Source organism: Panthera leo, chromosome C2, assembly GCF_018350215.1.
Source record: "Panthera leo isolate Ple1 chromosome C2, P.leo_Ple1_pat1.1, whole genome shotgun sequence".
Classification (NCBI taxonomy): domain Eukaryota; kingdom Metazoa; phylum Chordata; class Mammalia; order Carnivora; family Felidae; genus Panthera; species Panthera leo.
This window is the reverse complement of record NC_056687.1, coordinates 12,453,619-12,476,516: the sequence shown is the minus strand read 5'-3', so window position 1 is coordinate 12,476,516 and position 22,898 is coordinate 12,453,619. Positions and strand designations below refer to the sequence as shown.

Genomic DNA, 22,898 nt, shown 5'->3' with positions numbered 1-22,898 from the left:
TGTTTTAAAAGTCATTCTCTAAAGCATAATCTGTTTATTAACAATATTTATTTCACAAGCGTCACACAAAACAGTCAAATAAGTTACTTTCTGGACTTCATTAGACTGAACTTCAGAAAATGTTCTCTGTTTTGTTTAATTTAGGCTTATCATCTTATGGAACACCATCATTGCTATTAATTCATTGTTGCTTTAATAGTAAGCATTGATGAAGAATACTTTTTCTTTAGAAGTTGGGCATATATCATTTGGGTTCGTCTTTACTCGCAGTTCTCGAGTTTTCTCTCATCGGTACGAGAAGGGATGGTCTTACGTGCAGTATTCACCGTATCATAGGTTTCAAGCCATGACTATGGTTTCTAGGAAACAGGCAGAGGCAATGCGTGGATGGAGAAGGAAACCGTCCGGTGTCTTTTTATCAGTGACAGATGAACACTTTTCAGAGGGGAAGACATTCTTCTGCTTTTCCACAAGATAAATAAGTAACATTTCAGAAAACAGAGTCAACTGCTTTGGAAGTTTTCCCTAACCCTAATGTCAGCAACATTACGCAAAACTGTTTCTTGGTAGCCCAAAGAGTTAATGGTTCCAACAGGTACCCAACCTTTTCCTAGGAAGTAAGTTCATTATTGCGCTACATAATTTTTTAGTATCATTCTAGGTGTCCACGGAACAGAAGAAAAGCTGATCATGCCTACCTGGAAAGCCTTACTTAGCATATGTTCACCTTCCTTAGATCCAAGCAAATTTACTATTATTTGTTTACCATATAAGTTTTTAAGCGTTCTAAAATGCCTGTTAAAGAAAAGAAAGAAAGAAGTATGTGTCAAGTGGTCGTAGGAATTTTCCCCCCAACAAGCAGAAATCCATTAAATAGAACCTACAGGGCAGTATTCTACACACACCCCTACAACTGGCAACACTGGATACAGATTCATTCCACAAATCCGTTCCTCTCAAAACTCTGAATTTATGAAGCTTCAGGTAAGGCCCTTTCCTCGCTGACTCCTCAAAGCTGAGACTCCCGTCTGTGCTGGAGCTGCCGGACCCGCCCAGCCCCCTCTCCCCTCTGGGAGGCTGGTGCCAGACAAGCGCGGAGAACGCAGGCCACCCAGCTTGGGAGGGCAGCTAGGGCAGAGGGCTGCTCCTCATGTGAGGACAAAGCATGCTCCGTGGGCATCAGAGAGACCTCCCTAACCATTCTAGTCTTAAGAAAAATAGGCCCCAAATAGGAGGTGTTTTTTGTTTGTCTTTTTCTCTCCAGCTTCTAACCATTCCAGGGGTTACAGAGCAATGCGTTCCTAAGGAAATGTAACATGAGCCACAGATATAATTTTAAATTTTCTAGAAGGTACATTAAGAAAAGCAAAAATAAACAATGAAACGAATTTCTATATTTTATTTAACCCAATACAGTCAAAATATCATTTCAACATGTACTAAAAAACAAATATTAATAAGATATTTTACCTTTTATTTTGCACTAACTCTCTGACATCCAGTGTACATGTTACACTTACAGTACATCTCAATTTGGACCAGTCACATTTTAAGTGCTCAGTAGCTCTATGAGGCTAGTGGCTACCTTATTAGACAGCGTATCCAAACAGGTTGTTTTCAGACCAAGAGATGAAGACCCACAACCTAGTGCTACCAACCCCCAAAGTCATAATACTAGGTATCACCTTCTTCTGATTAAATTAGAAGTCAGAAGAAATTTTACTTAGGGCCCAAACAAGCAGAAATGAATCGGTAAATACGATAACTAGTTCGCTGCTTAACGATACCAAAACTTAGAGCATTAGGTAAAAATAATCAGTCTTACCTGTCAAAAGCAGGTGCATTGGCTTCAAATCCCCTTGACATACGAACACGATGAGATCCCACCTACAGCGAGAGAAATACATGTAATCATACCAAAAGCTGACATGGAGACAAAAGAAATATCATTGTTTATAGTATGTGATAATTCATTTGCTGAACACACAATACTACATTGGATAATTGATGTTCATTCATATTACGGTTTAAAAGAAAAACAAGTTCAATGGGTTTCCTTTCCCTTTATTTTTAAAAACATGACCTCATAAAAAAAGGACAGAAGTTATAAGACACCATTATGAAAACTCATCAACTAACAGGAATTTTTACTTATGAAAGATACTTCTAAGAGGTCTTTCATATACATTACCTTGTTTTAAGCTCAAACTACACGTCCTGTGTAAGTGAACACAGTACTGCCACTTGGGCAATAAAAAAACTGAAATGCAGACTAGTGAAATAACTTGCCCCTTTAGGTCAACAGAACTAATTCCAAAAAAGATTCATATGAGGATTTAGGTCCCCTGAACTTGATTCCTACTCTTCCAAGCTGCCTACAAGTACGAGGTCCACATATTTTTTTCTTTGTTACACTAAATGCTCTATTCACTCCTCCTTCGTCCCAAGATCCAACCAATTCAAAACACTGTTTCTGGAAAACAGACTTTCTAAGTCAATCTCACAGTCACACACATCGAATCAGAAAACATGGGTGAAGAGAATTGAACAAGATGGAAAATATCTACCTTTCTGTTTTGTTACAGTTTTTCTTTTCTCACATAGGAGAGTAGCAGAAAGATGAGACAAAATTAAGAAAGAAATAAGAGGGGCGCCTGGGTGGCTCAGTCCAGTTAAGCGCCGGACTCTTGGATCTCCGCTCAGGTCATGATCTCATGGTTCCTGAGAGCAAGCCGTCTGGGGCTCTGTGCTGACAGCATGGAGTCCACTTGGGATTCTCTCTCCCCACCTCTCTCTCAGCCGCTCCCTCTCCTTCTTTCTCTCTCTCTCAAAATAAATATTTTGAAAAAAAGAAAAAGAAAAAGAAAGAAAGAAAGAAAGAAAGAAAGGAAGGAAGGAAGAAGGAAAGAAAGAAAGAAAGAAAGAAAGAGAAAGAAAGAAAGAAAGAAAGAAATGCCAAGAAGAAATATAACGGTGATACCAGATTATTTCCCTGAACTTCACTTTGCAACATTTCCCCCCGAGGTCTTGGGATCAAAGTTTCCCCAGAATTCATTCTGCCTGATCTGAACACAGTGACTTTAAGGCGGGCCTGAGAAGAGGGCTACCAAATTAGTCATACAGTTTGACACATAAAATCAGAAAATAAGCTCTAACATGCTCATCCAATTCGAAAATTAACAGTATTATGATTCATTAAACATGCTTCTGTCCTGATAAGTGAGACAGTCCAATAACTCTCCTGATAATCAGTATTCTCTCTTTAATGTTTCTTCCTTTCAATAAGAAAGTGATTAGCCTAATGTCACATCTATATTCAATTTCACTTTATAGTGCTTAATAGTCTTTACAAAATTTAAAAATTTTGTGTACCACAAGACATTAAGCATTGTAGACTGAAGAAAACTCAGCACAAGTCAATACTTTTTCTTTGGAGTTTTCTCAGGTAATTGCCTATACCTCTATAAAAGTCCAAGACTTTGCATTGTGCTTACTGATTAATATTTATCTTGAACAGTATGGCCAACTGTCAAGAAGGTAAAAAAAAAAAAAAAAAAAAAAAGAATGGAAGTTCTGTTTTTCAAGCAATGGCTGTGCTTTTTCCCCCACTGCCCTGCTCTTCAACACATATTATATATATATAACCAGTTATATATCATAACTCTTAGGGTAATATGCTGGGTCAACTTGACCGGTTTTATTACTCAGTTAGGCTTTAAGACAACTGCCTAAAAAAATTCTATAGTCAAGGAGCTCTTACATCAAGTGTCACGAAAGTAGTACTCTAGAAAGTTTTAAGGATTTAAACAATCATAAATTTATAAAAAGTTGTACCAGAGATCATTTTTAACAACCATTTAACCGGGTGGTACGGAGCATCATTTTCCATCAATATTATTGCTTCATGTTCACATATTTCTAAGACTTCAATTCAACCAAGAATTGCGTGTGCAACGCTACCCGACATAGATCTGATGATGCTTGCCATCTTCTAAGACCAAGGTGAGCTACAACATAATGTCAGAGTAACAGTATGAAGTGTATATGTGAAATAACTTCAGAGAAAGGAAGTCGTAAGTAAAATGAATGAGCTGCCACCCCTTAACATATCATTCTTACCCATGTAGCACATTATGGCAACTCTTCTAATTCCTCAAACTGATTCGTATTGACATTTGCCTTTTCCACAAAAGGCCTGACTCCCCAGATTGTAAGCTCTCTCTGAAGCACCAATATAATCTTCGAATCTCTCACAGTACACGACAGTGTATGCCCAGTATAAAATAATATACATTGGAGGCACTTAAGTATTTAAGGAACAGATCAGTGTGGAGGAGTAACTGAATCCACCCAATGAGATCTGAGTTGGCCATACTGAAGGAAACACCTTAATTTGGGGGGCAGAGGATACGTGTTAGAAAACAGCAAGGCACGAAGTTGGACAGGCAGAGGAAGGCAGATCCTGAAGAAAAGGGTGTCTGGTAGATCTGATGAGTAGAATGTATCAAAAGTGGGAAAAACTACCAGTTAGAAAGACCAGTTAGAAAGCTGTGAGAATCTTCCAGGCGGGAAGAAATCCGGAGGACCCTAACTGGGATGGATGGTAAGAGTGGAAACAGAAAGAAAGGGAGAGCCCCAGTACCTAGGTGAATGCTGGGGCTAAGTGTGAAGGGTTACCTTCGCTGGTTCAGGACTGGCTGTTGGAGCACATGGGGTTGAAGATGCCTCAAGGTCAATAGAATAGGATCAGGTCCACAGAAGTTCTCAAATTTCAATGGTAAGGAACTTGGTTACAAATACAGATTTCTGGCCCCATTCCAAGAGATTCTATTTCAGCTGATGTGAAGTTGAGGCCATGAATCTGTATTTTAAAATAACCTCAGATGATTCCTTAAAATCTTATAATTAAAAAAACCTCAGAGGAATTAACTGTGGAGGATAAGAGACAAGCCAAGGGACAAGTGCCTAGGCATCCTCTCTGTCCAGGCCTTCTGAAGTGAGACATCTCACGAGGCAACACTAACATCAAGGAACCCTAAAATTAATTCCAATCCTGGGTGCCTGGGGGCTCAGTCAGTTAAGTCTCCAACTCTTGATTTTGGCTCAGGTCATGATCTCACAGTTCCTGAGATCGAGCCTTGTGCTGGGCTCTGTGCTGACAGCGTGGAGCCTGCCTGGGATTCTCTCACCCCCCTCCCTCTACCCCTCTACCACTTGCGCGTGTGCATGCACCCTCTCTCTCTCTCTCTCAATGAACTTTAAAAAAAAAAACAAGTTTAAAATTAATTCCAGTCCTGAGAATACACAGGATACCTAATAAGCACTTCCAACTACTCTGTCAAAAGTCCTTGTTTGTCTTCTAAAGGAAAATAAATTTGGGGACTTCATATTTTTATTTTTAAAAATAAATATCTATTTTTCAGTTTTTTTTAATCGATTCAATATTTTCATTCCTATATTACCTACTCTTAGAATGATAGGGAAAATGTTTTTCTGTAAAGGATACTTATGAAACTAATCCATTTCTGTTCAAAGAAAGGCTGATTTTAAAAACTACTAAGCTAAATAATTGAGAACCACTTAGTCGATCCTCACCCAAGACAACAATAGGCCAGCTCCGTGACAATTTAGCAAAGCTGTTGGACTATCTCCATGTCTTAAAAATTACTATCAAGAAATGCATGATTTAAAAATCTGTAGTTTTCAGCCCATAAACAATAGGACATTGGCCAGACAGACTGTTTGGGCCAGCCACAGAACACAGAAGGAGGGAGGAGGGTAACCTCACCCAAGGAGGACCCCTCAATGTTAACTACTCAAGATCCAACCATATTGAATAATCAAATACTGTAATCCTGAGCTTCTAATAAAATATCACAGAAAGCAGCATAACAGAGGTTATTACCATTTCTTACAGTAGCCTATCTCTAAAGCAAAAGCATTCAACTTGCATCAAAACAACGCTTTCAGAATGTTCTTCAAGCAAATATTCCAAACACCCTTCTCTGATCACACAGGCTTAGGAGAAGTGGAGTAGGGTTGGTGTTCTTTCCCAAAAGAGACTTGGAGAGAGACAGATCTACTTAAGTTACCCCTACATGCCAAAGAGAAAACCCGCAGAAGCAAAAATTCTTGACAAGAACTCAAGAATTGTAACTGCTTTTAACCCTTGTTAATTCTTGGCCTGTCTTACATAAAGTGCGGTACCGCAAAGGTTGAAATGGTCTGCAATCTTTCTCTACCACAGCCAGCCTAAAATGTAAGAGATCCAGCTGTGAACTAAAAGGAGGCAAGATTTTTTTTCTGTCCATTTCCTAAATACTATAGGCTAAAGGGGCGCCTGGGTGGCTCAGTCAGTTAAGCAGCCGACCTCAAATCAGGTCATGATCTCATGGTTTGTGAGTTCCGGCCTGGCCCTGTGTTGGGCTCTGTGCTAACAGCTCAGAGCCTGGAGCCTGCTTCGGATTCTGTCTCCCTCTCTCTCTCTGCCCTCCCCTGCTCACACTCTGTCTCTGTCTTTCTCTAAAAAAAAAAAAAAAATTTAAAAAACTGTTTTTTAACTTAGTAGATATTACATACTAGAAGCCTAAAGTGAAAATAAGTTATACTTTAAGGACTAAAGATTTCTGAATAAAAATAAAATGCAAAATCACATTATTATGGGTAATCTAAAATTATGAACTTACATGAAAGAATCTTATATTTTAAGTATTAGATATTTATATCAACAAAGTTTATTTTTTAAATTTTTTTAATGTTTATTTATTTTTGAGTGGGGGGAGGGGCAGAGAGAGAGGGAGACAGAGAATCTGAAGCAGGCCCCACATAGTCAGTGCAGAGCCAGATGTCAGGCTCGAACCCATGAACCGTGAGATCGTGACCCAAGCTGAAGACAGATGCTTAACTGACTGAGCCTTGAACCCAGGAACCATGAGATCATGACCTGAGCGAAAGTCAGATGCTTAAACCCAGGCATCCCTGTATCAACAAAGTTTTAAAAAAATCAGAAAGCAAACGTATTAAACATATTAAACGTATTAAACGTATTAAAGATGACAGGTCCCTATAAATTACAAAGTAAAATTCCAGTAGCGGATGTATTATTGATAACAATGGCTAACCCTTACACAGTGCTGCCCGTGGGTGCTAGGCATTGCCTTAGTACTTTTCATTGTATCCTTACAACCCTATGAATAGGAACTACTACTATTATTATTCCCATTTTATAGATAAGCAAACTGAGACACAGAGGAGTTAAACCACTTGTCCAAGATCACACAGCTAGTAGTGGCAGAGTAAGGATGCAAATTGAGAAGTCTGGTTTCAGAAGCTTTTTTTTAACTGCTACATTCTTCTACCTAAAGAGACTAAACTGCTATATATTAAAGACACTGAGATAGTAAATATGAAACACCATGAATATCAGTGTGTTATGGAAACATTAAAATTTTAATATTAAATACAGCAGTTGAATTTCTACAGACATTTGAAAGAACATTAAAGGAAAAGCATCTAAGACAATTCCAGGAACTCGTGCATTTAGACCCTAATTTGTGAATCTAGCTAATATTACTAGACTGAATAACACGACTATCCAAGGAACTAACGGACTATCCTGAGAGCTTAGAAAATATGGAAAATATTCAAAAGAAAAGAACAAAACAATGTTAACCAGATACCTGCAACCCTGGTTGCTCCCAGAACAATGGAACAGACCCCCGGATTTGGATGAAAGAAGAAACAGAGTCATCTAAGTACACAACCTACAGAGAAAAATAACAGATGAAACATTCCCACAAAGGTATGACCTCTACATTTACAAACACAAATTTACTACCAACTGTTGCATGCGAGTTATATCTTATGACCAATCTCTCCCGCACAACTGTCCTAACAAAATATCCAGGAGAGGCTACTAAGGAAGTTTGGCTTTCTTTTATTGAGCGATAGTTTTTCTGCATATTAACCAAAAAAATAGCAAACACATAAGCATAAGAAGCACAAGTCTTAAAAAGGAATTCCTTCTAAATCTCAATATTTTACACACATACCTTTATAATTAATTTTTTTTCTTTAGTTTTCAGTATTTTTCAAAAACTAATTTGAAGAACTGAGTTGGGCTGGGGGGTGTGGCCTGAATTTACAATTATACAGTTTTGAGCCAAAAGTGTCATGATTCTTTTTTAAGTTGTTTTAAATTCAAGTATAGTTAGCACACAGTGTCATATTAGTTTCAGGCATACAATATAGTGATTCAATGATGATTTCTCAGTGCTCCTCAACATAAGCCCTTAACCTCATTTATCTATTTCATGCACCCCTTCCTTCACCTCCCCACTGGCAACCACCAGTTTGTTCTCTGTCTTTAAGAGTCTTTTTTTGGTGTGTTTCTTTTTTTCTTTGTTCGTTTTGTTTAAATTCCACATGAGTGAAATCATATGGTATTTGTCTTTCTAGCTGAAAATGTCATAAGTTTTCATTTTAGATGATATCCATATCTACCTTTAAAAGAGCTGGGTTTGATTTCATTTCATACACACACACAAGCCACTCTATTAAGTTGTCTAGCTCTATCATTGAGGATTTTTAAAATTCAATACCAAACTGTACCGCACTGACCATGTCATGCTAGTTAGTAAACCCCTTGTTACTCATTTGAAGAGCCACACCTAAGTCTGTTTATAAATAAGTCTGTTTCAGGGAAGCCTTTTTTCAGGCCAGAAGGGAGCCAAGAACCACCCCGAAATGGCATTACAGACGTGAAAATGAGTTCTGAATCAGATCAAAAACTGTGGTTCTATTAGTTTCTGGCCCTCGCACCTAACACATGCATGAAGCAATATAAAACACTACGTACCTGTTCTGTTTCTACAAAATTAGCAACGTGGCCGTCATCATTTGTTCCCCGGACATTAAACCTGGTCCCAGCTCGTTCACAGCTGAGTCTGGAAATGAGGCAAGCCTTGGCCTGCTTATGAGCAGCATAGATTGTTCTGATTTCTACTCCCCCACACATGAGGCGTAATAGCCAGTCATCACAATTCACGCCGTAGTGCTTGAGGTGCAAGTGCAAAGACTGATTCCTAACAGGAAAGGAAAAACTCATTAGCTCACTGAGTGCCAGCTAACACTGTATAAGCTTTAATAAAGCAGTGCTCCTGAAGCATTAATTTAATGCTATTCAATTAAAAGGCCCTACAAATAAACCAGTTCATTTACATTTACCATGCCAGGAATCAGATGAGGCAATAAAATGCGATCCTCTGGCATGTGATCTATGGTCCGTAGAAAAGAAGCAGATCTTTTATGTTTTTAGTAGCTGTGTCCTATTCTGTTGTCTTTTTATATAATGTATATATAACCTGACTTTTCCAAAAAAAGGATTTCATACGCATATCCCCATCCCACTTTATAAAGCTTTACTCTTAAGGCTCAACTTTAATAAGGCTCTATTTTAATTAATTTTAATTTAAATAGCCAACTGAACTAGTAGCTACCATATTAATACATGTCTAGAGTTTTCCATTACTCCAAGGAGTTTAGCATTCTATGGAACAGAGGGGGCCTGGTTTTCAATTTTTTTCAGGGCAAAAAGTTTTATGCTGTGTTCGTACACAGAAGCCAAATGATTAGGAAACATAGCAAAGCAGAGTCGCTATGGCTAAATCAGGGATACGGGCTGCAATCCTGCCCGGCTGGCCACCTTCTCATCCCACAGACTGCCTCATCTGGGTTCTCTACTGGAGCCTTACTCCTCCAAAGAATGCATACGGAATCTCCCAACCAACCTCTGACCAAGGAAAGTATAATGTTGTGCAGAAAAACTTGGGTCTTTTCAGATAACAAGGTGTCTTACAAAAGTGAATTTTCTCTAATACTGAAGCCTGGTTCAGGGCGCCTGGGTGGCCCAGTCGGTTGAATGTCTGACTCTTGACTTTGGCTCGGGTCATGAACCCAGGGTCATGGGATCGAGCCCCAGGTCAGGCTCTGTGCTGAGCATGGAGCCTGCTGGAGGTTGTCTATTTCCTTTCTCCCTCTTCCTCTGCCCCTCTCCCCCGCGTATTTATAGAGAGTGATCTCTCTCTAAAATAAAAAAAAATTTAAAAAGTAAATAAAATTTTAAGATTACATTTAAAAAAATATTGAAGTCTGGTTCTCTGAGTTTTAAAACTCTTCTGTTTTAAGTAGAGATTTTTCTTCTTTAGTGCTCTGCAGTATCTTGCTGCCTGAATCATAAATACACAGCAATACTACTGGACCAGCAGTAGCCCAGCCCTCTTCCCCCCCAGGGTGTGGCTGTGGTGGTCACGTGCAGTTCTGGTAAACCGTCCATTCAAGAAAGTACTGGAATGTGAATGAGTGGTGAGATCACTGTTGGACTAACACCGAATCCAGCAGCCATTACGTATTTTAAAAATACGACTTAAGCTTCCAAACTTTCACCATTGCCTACGCTCATCTGAGGCAAAATTCAAACTGACCGTGACCCAGTATGTCCAGATGCCATAGCGAGTCCCATGTCATGGCAGAGGTATACAAAACTTACTTGTCCCCATTTAAATGGAAGCGGGAGCCTGTGCGTTTGTGCGTTTGTTCAGATAAGAGTTTCTCTGTCTGCCATCAGTTTTCATTTTCCTTTGTTGCCAACGTGTTGCTGCTTTAATTCTATTTAAATTTATAAACAACTCTCAACTGGCATTGGCTTCAAATCTCCAATGGAGTAAAACAACTTGGGTTTTTATAATAGGCATTTGTGACTCTGACAACAAAAACTTACTTGGCTGTATCCTGGAAAATATTTCTACTAAGCTACAAGAGTATGCATAATAAATGCATAAAACTTTCATATTTCTGTTTGAAGGGAAGCTCAAGAATCCCAGTCCTGGGGCGCCTGGGTGGCTCGGTTGGGCGGCCGACTACAGCTCAGGTCATGATCTCGCAGTCTGCGAGTTCGAGCCCCGCGTTGGGCTCTGTTCTGAGCACTCAGAGCCTGCAGCCTGCTTCTGATTCTGTGTCTCCCTCTCTCTCTGCCCCTTTCCTGCTTGCTCTCAGACACACACACTCTCAAAAGTAATAAACGATAAAAAAAAAAAAAGAATCCCAGTCCTTAGCAAAATGTAGAAAGTGTTAAGTGACCCAAACTCATCTTTGGTGTTTTAGTCTCCCCTTTGTTCAACCTGACTTCCACTAGACAAACTCCCTCAATCTGTTATCTAAACTTGTCCCCACCTTCAACCTTAATTGAACGAAATGGTAAATAAATTATTCCCACTGGCTAAACCTAGCAAATGTGCTTAATTGCTGATCATTGAACCAATACATCTGCACCTGCTTAAACTTCTAATTATAGCAGGAAAAATTTATCTCTTAATCTAAGGATTTTGGTGTTAAGAATGAGCAGGGTGGGGGGTAAAAAAGTAAGGACAGCTGCCCAGCCCAGCTGCTATCATCGTTAGGAACTTCAATGTCTCTTCCATCAGAAAAAGTATAGGGCTGATATGGACTCTATGCCACTCATCTGCCCTATTAACCCTTCTTTCCCCACCCCTCCATCATCTCCTCCTTTGTGAGGCTCCAAGTCTCTGACTACAGTGCACTAGAGTCTTTTTTCATTCTGCCCTGCTTCTCCTCCACGCTACTATGCTGGGCCAAAAAACTTCCACGTTAGCTACAAAATTTGTTCTAAAGGTAGTTTCCTATCCTAAGGTTGTTGTTGGCTTTGAGCCTTATGCCAGCCAGGGCAGATGGGTCAGACTTGGACATGCTACTCAAGGACCATACAGGTAAATGGTGGAAATGGGGGGGGGGGGGAGGGAAAATATACAGGAGGAACACCTTGAATCTGAACTACCAAGGGAGACCCAAGAGCACAGAGTCATGGACTTTGGCCTTATAACATTTGTATACATAATGAAATATAATTGGTACATGATGTTAAGGAAAAAAGTCAACATCCATGCTGGCTGTGGACAAGGGAACCTCTACACTAGAAAGGTGGCCTCCTCCAATAAAGCAGTACTAATTATAGTCACGTGTGCTCACCCCCTTTGTGCACACTTCGAACAAAGCACATTAATGCATAAACATGAAATAGTTACCTACTCAAGTCTTATTTTATTATAGTACTCAGTGTTATCCTAGTATACCACTTCTTCATAGTCGCTTGCTCTTGAACCAAGATTATCTACCTATAATCTTTCAATTAAAAATAATGTGATGCTGTCTTAGGAAAACAGTACTGCCAGAGGAAAGATCTCAAAACTAACAGCGGTTAAGTATTAGCAACACACTTCTACTACAACTAATTCATTCTTAATCTTAAAATAAACATCTTGAATATATTTTGGAAATGAAAGGTCTGGATCAGGGAGAGCAAATGGGTCTCGTGTCACATGAGAGCTTCGATAAACTGACACTGGATGCCTGTGCTGCTCGGCTGAGAATTCTGGAGCAGGAAAGAGCGGTGTGCCCCATCAGCAATGCCCATCCCTGCTATCTCTGGAAATTACTGCTGAACACACTATAACCCAAACCACCAAACTCCTGCACAGCAAGTGCGTGATTTACAAAGGGGAAAAATGTAACACAAACTCACCAGAAAAATCTATTATCGGTTGTGTGTTCTTGCATGCTACGATGTGCGTTAAGACTCAGATCTAAACTGACTCCAGATGCAGACCATGCAAAATAAAAGTTTCCCGAATTCAAAACTTTTCGCACTTCTGAAATGCGATCCTCATCTGAAGAATCAATTCGTAGTGATATAAATTCGGTGGAAGTAACTCGGAAAACCTCCGATTCTTGAATTTTTCCAACAGACATACATCCAGTGACTAGGACCAGATAATGTAACATAGTATCACCTGCAAAAACCAAAGAATTAGTTGGATGAAAAGTCTCAGTATTTCTCAAGCTATTCAAAGTGTCTTCCAACTTTCTTGTCATGTTTCTAACTTTTTAAATCCAACAGCACGGTTATTTTAAATTGACACGGACATGTTTATGTTTACAACTGCATTTTGGCAAGACTTGAAAAAAAAATCCTTGCTTGAGCACATTTAATATAATGAAGCTATTATATTTAAACATATATAAATTATATCTTTTATAAATTTATATTTATATTTTTGTATTTATATTTTGTACATTTAAATGTGTATTTAAACATTAACAGAATAATCTCACATTCATGAAATGTTCCTCTACTCAATCTGAGGATATACAAAATTTGTCAAATAAAACAATATATGTGTTATGCTCCCCATCTTTCCTTTATGACTGTGAGGAAATCCAGATAAGAATATAAATGTGAGAGGTCTTTGTAAATAAATAGCACAGCTGGAAAAAAAAAAAAAAAGCTATATAAACGGGAGCTGCTGCCGCTGGTATGTGGGCAGAAAGCCCCTGGGAACAGTTTATAAAGCAATCTGGTTTACAAAAACTTTCATAGAGCCTTTTCGCTAATTTTGACAAAATCCTTTGAGATGAGCGTGAAGGCGAAATTCAGCAGTGGTGTACCTTGAGCGTGGGCTGTGACGAGGCAGAGGGGGCCCTGAATCCTGGCTCCACTACTTATAATACAACCCAACTTCAGGGTGTGAACAAAACCCAACCCGAGATCTGCTCCCTGATAAACCAGCACTAAAATGAGTCTCACTGGACTGTGAGGAGTACCTAAGACAGTATTAGTTAAGCACCTGGCACAGGGCTTTACGTGTGCTAGATGCGTAACAAGTGACAAACCTCCACTTTATAGCCCGGTACGCTTCAGAGTATGGCCCATAACCTGTCACGGTGAGAGAAGACGCTTGTGAAATGAAAATCAATTACCTCGCCAAAGCCACTGTTTAGTTTAGCGGACCTTTTTTCTCATAGTAGGACTTTATCAACGAAGGAAGCCATGTGTTGATCTGCATGATGTCACAAGCTTCCTTATCTCATCACAGACCAATAGCGAAATGGCTCACGGACTGGCACCGGGTCTTGGGCCACACTTCCAGCCATACGGTTACAGACAAACGGGTAATCCCAAAGGTTACTCTGCAGCCCACGGTGACGTTAAGTGGCAGAGACAGATTCCAGCTGAGACCTTTTAACTACAAAGCAGATGTCCTTTCCAGTATAAACCAGAGTAATCAGTGCAGTTCTCACTAAAACATCGTTTCCGAAAGCACTGAAACAAAGAGAAAGGGCGATGCCCTGATTTTCTCTTTTGACCACTGATACCAATCCTTCAAGTGTTCACACAGAATAATGTCTCTGGAACTTAAAATCACGAGAGCTTGAGTATGTAGCATACCTTTTCAGTCAACAAACATTTCCCCAAGATTAGCATAATTAGGATTTAAAAGATGTTACCACACTTTCAGCTCACATATGGAGTCTGAAATGATAAACAGTCTCCCTCAAATCCTTACAATTAAAACAAAGAAATGAAAAAGATTAATTATATTGAAAAATAAACTTACCAAGATTTAATCGTAAAACACCTAAGAGTCCATAAGCATCAAGCACTTTGGAGTATGTACCCTTGATTGCCTCTTTTTCTGCAGATGCTACAAAAAAAAGTTTCAGGGTAAGAAAAATGGCCTGAAACATCAGATTCTATTTTGCTATGAAGCCAGAGTTTCTCTAAATCTGATATTCTATTTTTAAAAAAATTTTTTTAACATTCATTTATTATTGAGAGACAGAGAGATACAGAGCGTGAGCAGGGGAGGGGTAGAGAGAGGGGCAGACACAGAATCTGAAGGAGGCTCCAGGCTCTGAGCTGTTAGCCCAGAGACTGACGCAGGGCTTGAACTCACGAACTGTGAGATCATGACCTGAGCCAAGGTCGGTCGCCTAACCAACTGAGCCACCCAGGTGCCCCTGATATTCTTTTTTTTTAAATCTGGTATTCTTTATTTTTTTAAATATTTTTTCTAAGTCTATTTATTTTGACACACACACACACACACACACACACACACACACACACACACACACACACGGCAAGCACAAGTGGGGGAGGGGCAGAGAGAGAGGGAGAGAAATCCCAAGCAGGCTCAGTGCTGTCAGTCAGTGCGCGGAGCCTGACTCGGGAATCCAACTCACAAACCAGGAGATCATGACCTGAGCCGAAATCAACAGTTGGACTCTTAACTGACTGAGCCACCAGGTGCCCCTTAAATCTGAGATTCTTAACATAAATGCTCGCATAAATTATTTTCTCAAACAAGTAACTGAACTGTCCTTCTCAAAGAGTCAACAACTTGTTCCAGCACCACTGAGGTCTCTCCCGATGACCTAAAGGACTACCTTTAACAGTAGTGATATGTTCTGGAGGTTGTTTCTGAATCACCTTCTCCGTCTCACTGATTTGTTTGCCCACCTATGTACCACCAGCACTACCCTGTGTTATCACACCCCAAGGGAAAACATCCAACTCCTTCACCAGCAATCTTACAGAATCTGGCCTCAATATCCTCTTTCAGCTTCATTTTTCATCACCCCCCTCTCCCCTCCTGCCCTTGCATTTTATGTTCTCACTACATTAAAGGGTCCCCTAGTGCCCAAACGTGTGCAATCTAGCCTTCTGCCAGCAAGGCTCCACCTAACCTTCACATTTACAAACAGGGGCACAAGATCACTTTCTGGAAACCCCTCTTTACCTCTACAGGCACAGTTCTTTCACAGAGCTCCCTCTTCATGCTGCCAAAACACTTTATATGTACCCATCACTTGTCTTTCCCATTAACCAGCCTGATCCTTGAAGGCAGGAACAATGTCCTATACCTCCTTTTATCTCTGACATTTAGATTAGTGCTTGAAACACAGAAGATGACAAACGTTTAAATGATAAAAGCTAATGGCCACACTTGACGAGAGAGTTTAGCACAGGAACGGAAATCTTCAGTTTGGCCTTTGTCTTGATTCATTTCTTCTGCTATAAAACTAATGTTATCTTGCTAATGAATATAACCCACAGAATAATATCCCTAGGTCAGGCTGTTGTGGTTCCTCTGCTGAAAAACAAAAACAATTCATGAAACTTTAAAGGAAAACTCTTCCTAGTTCTCAGCAAATATACTTATTAAAAATCTGACCAAAAAAACCCCAAAGAAATATAAATCACAGCTAGTATCTCAAATGGACAATTCCAAATAATTCTAAAGTCTACAAATCTAGAAAGGTACGATTCTCTTTTTTATCCCGTCCTTTCTCTTCTATTTCTTTCCTTCTCTACTGCTCTCCCTTTCTACTTTCTATCCCACACCCTCAACTCACCTCTTGGCTGACCAGTTCCCTCCTTATTTACCTGTGTCTGTTGCCCCTATCTATCCTCTTTTTCCTTTCCTCATTCATCTTCGATGTAGAATTATAGAACATTTTGGCAATAGCATGTGTTCCACATTAGAAAAGCACGTTATTACATCCTATGGCCTTCCCATTTCCCCTCAACCTTCACTGCCAACGAAAGGGCTGTCTTCTCAGCCTACTGCCTTGCCTAATACTCCTAGTGCTTTGTATTCAAGAGCTTCTCTTCTGCCCTGAGCTCTCCTCTAGGGCTCTACAGACTATCTCCTCTTCCCTGCCCGCTTTACCTCTTTTCAGACCATCTACTCATAGGCCTTCTTCCAGTTAACCCACTTCTGCCTCTGAATGAGCTGTCTTCTGCTAGCTGGCCACACAGACTAAAACTAAATTAACTGCTCAATCACTCAATTAGCTGATCCTGTCACAGTTTTCTAATATGCTCATTGTTAAGTGTGGGCCTTTACCTTTATCAAAGTACCCCGTATGAAATTAGGGAGTGGGTAAAATTTCACCAAGCCATTAATAGTAGTTACAGGGGTTTGCATTTCAGCATTCCTAGAGTTCTTCTTCTTACTGTTATACCACAGGTTTAAATAACAGTTACTCCTAACATTAAATGACAAGCCACACAAATACAAAATGTCAGAGCATTAATTTTAATTTTATTTTGTAAAGTAAATCAAGATTGCCTGCCCCTCAATAGTGTCTCATTAAGAGCACCACGTGTACATTAAAGCAAACGTTGGAGAGGCTTGTTATATCTCTGATGACAGAAGGCATGGCTTCCTGGACAAATATTAGAGATTTAGAGGTTAATGCTCTACATACTTAAATACCATCACTAATATAGTAATACAGATATTACTAGACGTATCAGTCTCAGCAGCAATCACCATTTGGGTTCAAACACCAGCAACCAGAAAGATTAGAAAGACAGCTATAAATCATCAAGATAGTATGGTAGTGGCACAAAAACGGACACATAGGTCAATGGAACAGAATAGAGAACCCAGAAATGGACTCACAAACATATGGCCAACTAATCTTTGGCAAAGCAGGTAAGAATATCCAGTGGGAAAAAACACAAGTCTCTTCAGCAAATGGTGTTGGAAAAACTGGACAGCGACATGCAGAAGAAAGAACCTGGACCACTTTCTTACACCATACACAAAAATAAACTCAAAATGGATGAAAGACAGGAACGTTAAGACAGGAAGCCATCAAAATCCTCAAAGACAGGAAGCCATCAAAATCCTCAAGGAGAAAGCAAGCAACAACCTCTTTGACCTTGGCTGCAGCAACTTCTTACTCAACACATCTCCAGAGGTAAGGGAAACAAAAGCAAAAATGAGCTATTGGGACCTCATCAAGATAAGAAGCTTCTGCACGGGGAAGGAAACAACCAGCAAAACTAAAAGGCAACTGACGGAATGGGAAGAGATATTTGCAAATGACGTATCAGATAAAGGATTAGTATTCAAAACTTATAAAGAACTTATCAGACTCACCACCCAAAAAACAAATAATCTAGTGAAGAAATGGGCAAGAGACATGAATAGACACTTTTTCAAAGAAGACTTACAGATGGCCAACCAACACTTGAAAAGATGCTCAACATCACTCATCATCAGGGAAATACAAATCAAGATCACAATGAGATACCACCTCACGCCTGTCACAATGGCTGAAATTAAAAACTCAGCTGCATTAGAGAGAATGCAGAGAAGGAGGAACCCTTTTGCACTGCCAGTGGGAACGCAAACTGGTGCAGCCACTCTAGAAAATAGTATGGAGGTTCTTTACTACTATCAACACTAGCCAAAGTATGGAAAGAGCCCAAATGTCTATCAACTGATGAATGGATAAAGAAGATGTGGTGTGTATATATATATATATATATATATATATATATATATATATATATACACACATATATACACACACACACACGTATATATGTGTGTGTGTATATATATACACGTGTGTATACGTATATACATATATACATACGTACATATACATATATACGTATATGTATACATATATACATATACACATATACATATATACAATAGAATATTACTCAGTGGTCAAAAAGAATGAAACCTTACCACTTGCAACAATGTATATGGAACTAAAGGGTATTACGCTAAGCGAAGTAAGTCAGTCAGAGAAAGACATGATTTCACTCATATGTGGAATTTAAGAAACAAGACAGATGAACACAGGGGAAGGGAAGCAAAGGTAAGATAAAAACAGAGAGGGAAACAAACCGTAAGAGATTCTTAAATACAGAGAACAAACTGAGGGTTGTTGGTGGGATGGTGGGTGGGGGATGGGCTAAATGGGCTATTGGCATTAAGGAGGGCACTTGTTGGGATGAGTACTGGGTATTATATGTAAGTGATGAATCACTGAAGTCTATTCCTTAAATCATTATTACACTATATGTTAACTAACTTGGATTTAAATTTTTAAAAAACTCGGCAGGGAAAAAAAAGAAAAGAAAATGTATTTTTAACATTAAGTCATTGCCTTCCCTTAAAAACAAACAAAAAAAGTCATTTTATAATGTACTACATTCTCATGCAACAAAATGTTTCTCTTCTAGGGATGAGTGGCTCAGTCGGTTAAGCATCTGACTTTGGCTCAGGTCACGATCTTGCAGTTTGTGGGTTCGAGCCCTGCACTGGGCTCCACACTGACAGTGCAGAGCCTGCTTGAGATTTTCTCTCTCTCTCCCTCTCTTCCTGCTCCTCCCTCACATGCATGTGCACTCTTTCTCTCTCTCTCAAAAAATAAATGAACTTAAAAAAATGTTCCCTCTTCTAATAATGCAGAATAATTATCTTATCATGAACTATACTCCAAATACATGAATATATCATGTCGCTCAGGCTCCATGAAGACCCAACTATTAAACTGTCAACTGTCATCTCATTCAAACATTCCAACAAACGTCACGCTGCTTATTTACACTTTTATATTATATTCTAAGACTCAGGAAACAGGACAGACACACACACACACACACACACACGCATACAATTTAGTCTAAAGTGCCTATTAAATAAAAGTATGCTAAAGGAAAGGAAAGCTAATTGAAAGAGTAGATATCACTTTCCTGCCCAGGAATTTCTTGCTTTCTCCTCAATGTTAAATGAAATTTTAAAATAATTTTTAGAGTGATGAATGATGTTTCAGCCGAGGTATCTGTATACTGTTTGTCATGACTATGACATCTAACACTGGGAGAGGTATTTTGCATGCATTATTCAATTTTCACAACGCCCCGTGAGCAAAATTACTACTATTTCCATTTGACATATGAGGAAACAGGCTTAGAGAGGTTATCAATTCGTTACTAACTTGTCTAAGCTTAAATAGCCAGAGTCACAGAACGCAGCTTCATGAGGGGAGGGATTTGGTTCAGTTCACTACACTAAACCCCAGCAGCCTAGCTCAGTGCCTGGCACTCAGGAGTTCAAAGATTTTATGCTCAATGAATCTGTGGATGAAATTTTAAAGTCATATGTGTTTTTAACTCCAGACATTTCCAATTTGCTAAGAGAAAACAGTGTTTTCTTCCTAAACATTTTTTATGTAAGGTACTGTAGATGTTTTCCTCTTCTTCCATATATACTTCGAGGACTGGGGCAGAATTGAAGGAGGTCTTTTGTAGGCTGTCAGAGCCCAGGCTGACTATGAACAAGGCGCTGTGCATGGATATGAAGCCAGAGGCAGGGAGAGAGGGCATCCACTTGAGGGGAAGGACAGCCTGTGATAAGATAAGTCTGGGTGGGGCGAGGAGGGTGGTGTCCACCCAGAGGTGTTGGGAGTGGCCTGGTATGGTAGGATGAGCTTGAGCAGGGTGGGGAGGGCAGGGTGCCCTGAGGGAACCCAGGGGCAGGGTGTTGGAGCCCCTGTGGGCTGAGGAGGCCACCCGCGTGGTGGCGGAGGCTGCAGCGGCAACAGGACAGTGGCTGATGGTCAGGATAATGGGAGCCAAGGTCCTCACTGTCAGAGAACGAGAGTGCCAATATGGGAAGACAGAAAACCAGAATGGGCACGGCGGCGCTGACTGAAATTGAAGTTACCACTGTGAACTCATAGTTTTCTAGACAGACAGACATGGATATAAATGGGTGTTATACAACCATCAATACCCACACATAGTTAACTGCATATTCTCCTTAGCTCCATCCAAACAGGGCCTGAGATCAGCAGTACCCCAACAGCAATGGCCATACCTAGCACCGAGATCCTGCTTTCTAATACCATTTTCCACTGTAAGGACTCCTTAGAGAAATGGCTGATTCCAGGGCAAGGGCAGGGACAAGATGAGCCTGGAACATATCCTGTGCAGAAAGGGAGCACTCAAAGACTAATGGAGACATGGCACAAAAATGCAAAGCCAGCTCGAAGGGACCTCGACTAGAGAAATCTGGAACAATTTGAGCATTGAAACAAATGACAAGAGTAACAGATGAAAGTTAAAGTGTGATGAGTAATGGCGTGATGTTTACATACTCACAAAGCACGCTTGTTATACAAGAAAAAGGAGTCTGCCAGAGAGCACCTTAAACAAATAAGCAGCATGCTCACCAGCAGTACTGGGACAAGTCAAAACTGTGTGCACCTTGACAGGGTATGGTGAAAAGAACACAGCAGCACATGCGTAATATTCCTGCCAAGATACATGACCTGAATCTGAGCGAGAGGAACCATCAGACAAACCCAAAGTGAGGCCCAGTCCGCACAACAGCCAGCCTTCGTCTTCAGAAGTTTTAAGGTCCTACACATCAAAGACTGAGGAACTTTCCCAGATTTACAGAGACTGAAGAGGCATGACAACCAATAAAATGACAGATCTGAACTGGATCCTTTTGCTCTAAGAGTCGTTGTTGGGACAACTGGTGAACTTGAATGGAGTCTGAGAATTAGAAAGAAGGACGATGTTAACTTTTTTTTTGTTATAGTGTAGTTACGAAGGAGCAAGTCTTAGCTATTCTAGGAAATAAGTAATGGTATTTGTGGGTGATGGGATGTCATGTCAACAGCTTATTCTCGATAATTAAGAGAAAGTTCTTTACACTGAACTTCAGCTTTTCTGTGTTTTTGACATTGTTTCAAGATTAAAAAAAATAAATGCAACCATTAAAAATAAACTTATAAAATACACATGCACATTCCTAAATTAAGAGGCTTTTCTCTCTACACAGCACTAAGATAAACTCTTATAGCACCATGTTATCCCCTGACCATACACTTTTTAACAGGGAAAATTTTCCCTCATTTTATGAAACCCCATGAAATATAGAGAAATACATGAGGTAAGAGGGAGAGACTTAAATTATTATCTTATTTCTCTGCTAATTTTTAATTCTAGAAAATAATTTGAGAATCTTCCACTAGAAGGGATTATTTAAAATAAAAAAGCCGTACTGCTTTCAAATAATGCCTATGATCTTTAGATAAAACACGGAATTTACAATAGTTTACTCATTCATCCCCGTCTTTCCTTTTCCCTAACGCTCTCCCCTTGCAGCCCACACCGCAGTCAAAACGAATAAAAAATGAATAACGGGTGACTCCTGATGTGCTCCACACTCTTTTCCCTCTTCCCCTTTGTTCACAGTGTTCTTTCCGTCTGGAACACCCCTGAGTCATCTTTGCATTTCCAAACATTCCCCATCCGTCAATACCTCACTAAAATGCCTCTTCCTTCCTAAAGCTTTCCCCGATCGTGCTGGAAGTAAATCTTCCTTCTCATTATTTCATAGTGCATTCACTTGTATACTCACAGCCAGGGAAATGGTCTCGTTTCTTTTCATCTCAACAAATTACCAACCTAACCAGAGATGCCGAACGCTGCAACTGTTAAGTATGCGTCTCAGAGACAAAAACAAATTGACAGGTTGCAGCACAAAAGGGAATGTTCTGTTAGTTTTAAAATTATACATAAAAAGACAGACATTTAACCTTACCATCAGTAGCATCTGAATGCTCTGGACGTTTATGGTGGCATGAGGATGGGAGTGGGGAGGTGGGGAAGACAGGCATCGTTAACTGCTCTCTTTTTCTTTTTAAGTTTATTGATTTTATTTATTTTTTTTTTTAATTTTTTTTTTTCAACGTTTTTTAATTTATTTTTGGGACAGAGAGAGACATAGCATGAACGGGGAGGGGCAGAGAGAGAGGGAGACACAGAATCGGAAACAGGCTCCAGGCTCCGAGCCATCAGCCCAGAGCCCGACGCGGGGCTCGAACTCACGGACCGCGAGATCGTGACCTGGCTGAAGTCGGACGCTTAACCGACTGCGCCACCCAGGCGCCCCTATTGATTTTATTTTGAGAGAGACAGACAGACAGACAAGGAGGAAGAGAATCCCAGGCAGGTCCTGTGCTGCCAGTGCAGAGCCCAACGTGGGGCTCTATCTCAAGACTGTGAGACCATGGCCTGAGCCGAAATCAAGAGTCATAGATGCTTAACCGACTGAGCCACCAAGGCGCCCCATGATTTCTAGCCAGGGTTTATTTTTTCTAATTTTTCTTTTTTTGAGTTTATTTATTTTTGAGAGAAAGAGAGACAGAGTGCA

At 39.9% G+C, this 22,898-nt stretch overlaps 1 protein-coding gene across 4 annotated transcripts in view; it reads right to left on the bottom strand.

The window, feature by feature from the left end:
- SYNJ1 (synaptojanin 1) overlaps window positions 1-22,898 on the bottom strand; it is a 91,227-nt gene that overhangs the window by 52,438 nt on the left and 15,891 nt on the right. For all 4 annotated transcript variants that reach the window (XM_042903429.1, XM_042903431.1, XM_042903430.1 and 1 more), the window contains exons 3-8: window positions 14,469-14,555; window positions 12,596-12,863; window positions 8,858-9,083; window positions 7,680-7,763; window positions 1,826-1,887; window positions 699-795 (exon numbers count right to left, since the gene is read on the bottom strand). In XM_042903429.1, coding sequence (XP_042759363.1) covers window positions 699-795; window positions 1,826-1,887; window positions 7,680-7,763; window positions 8,858-9,083; window positions 12,596-12,863; window positions 14,469-14,555 — 824 coding nt within the window. The remainder of the gene's footprint in view (window positions 1-698; window positions 796-1,825; window positions 1,888-7,679; window positions 7,764-8,857; window positions 9,084-12,595; window positions 12,864-14,468; window positions 14,556-22,898) is intronic.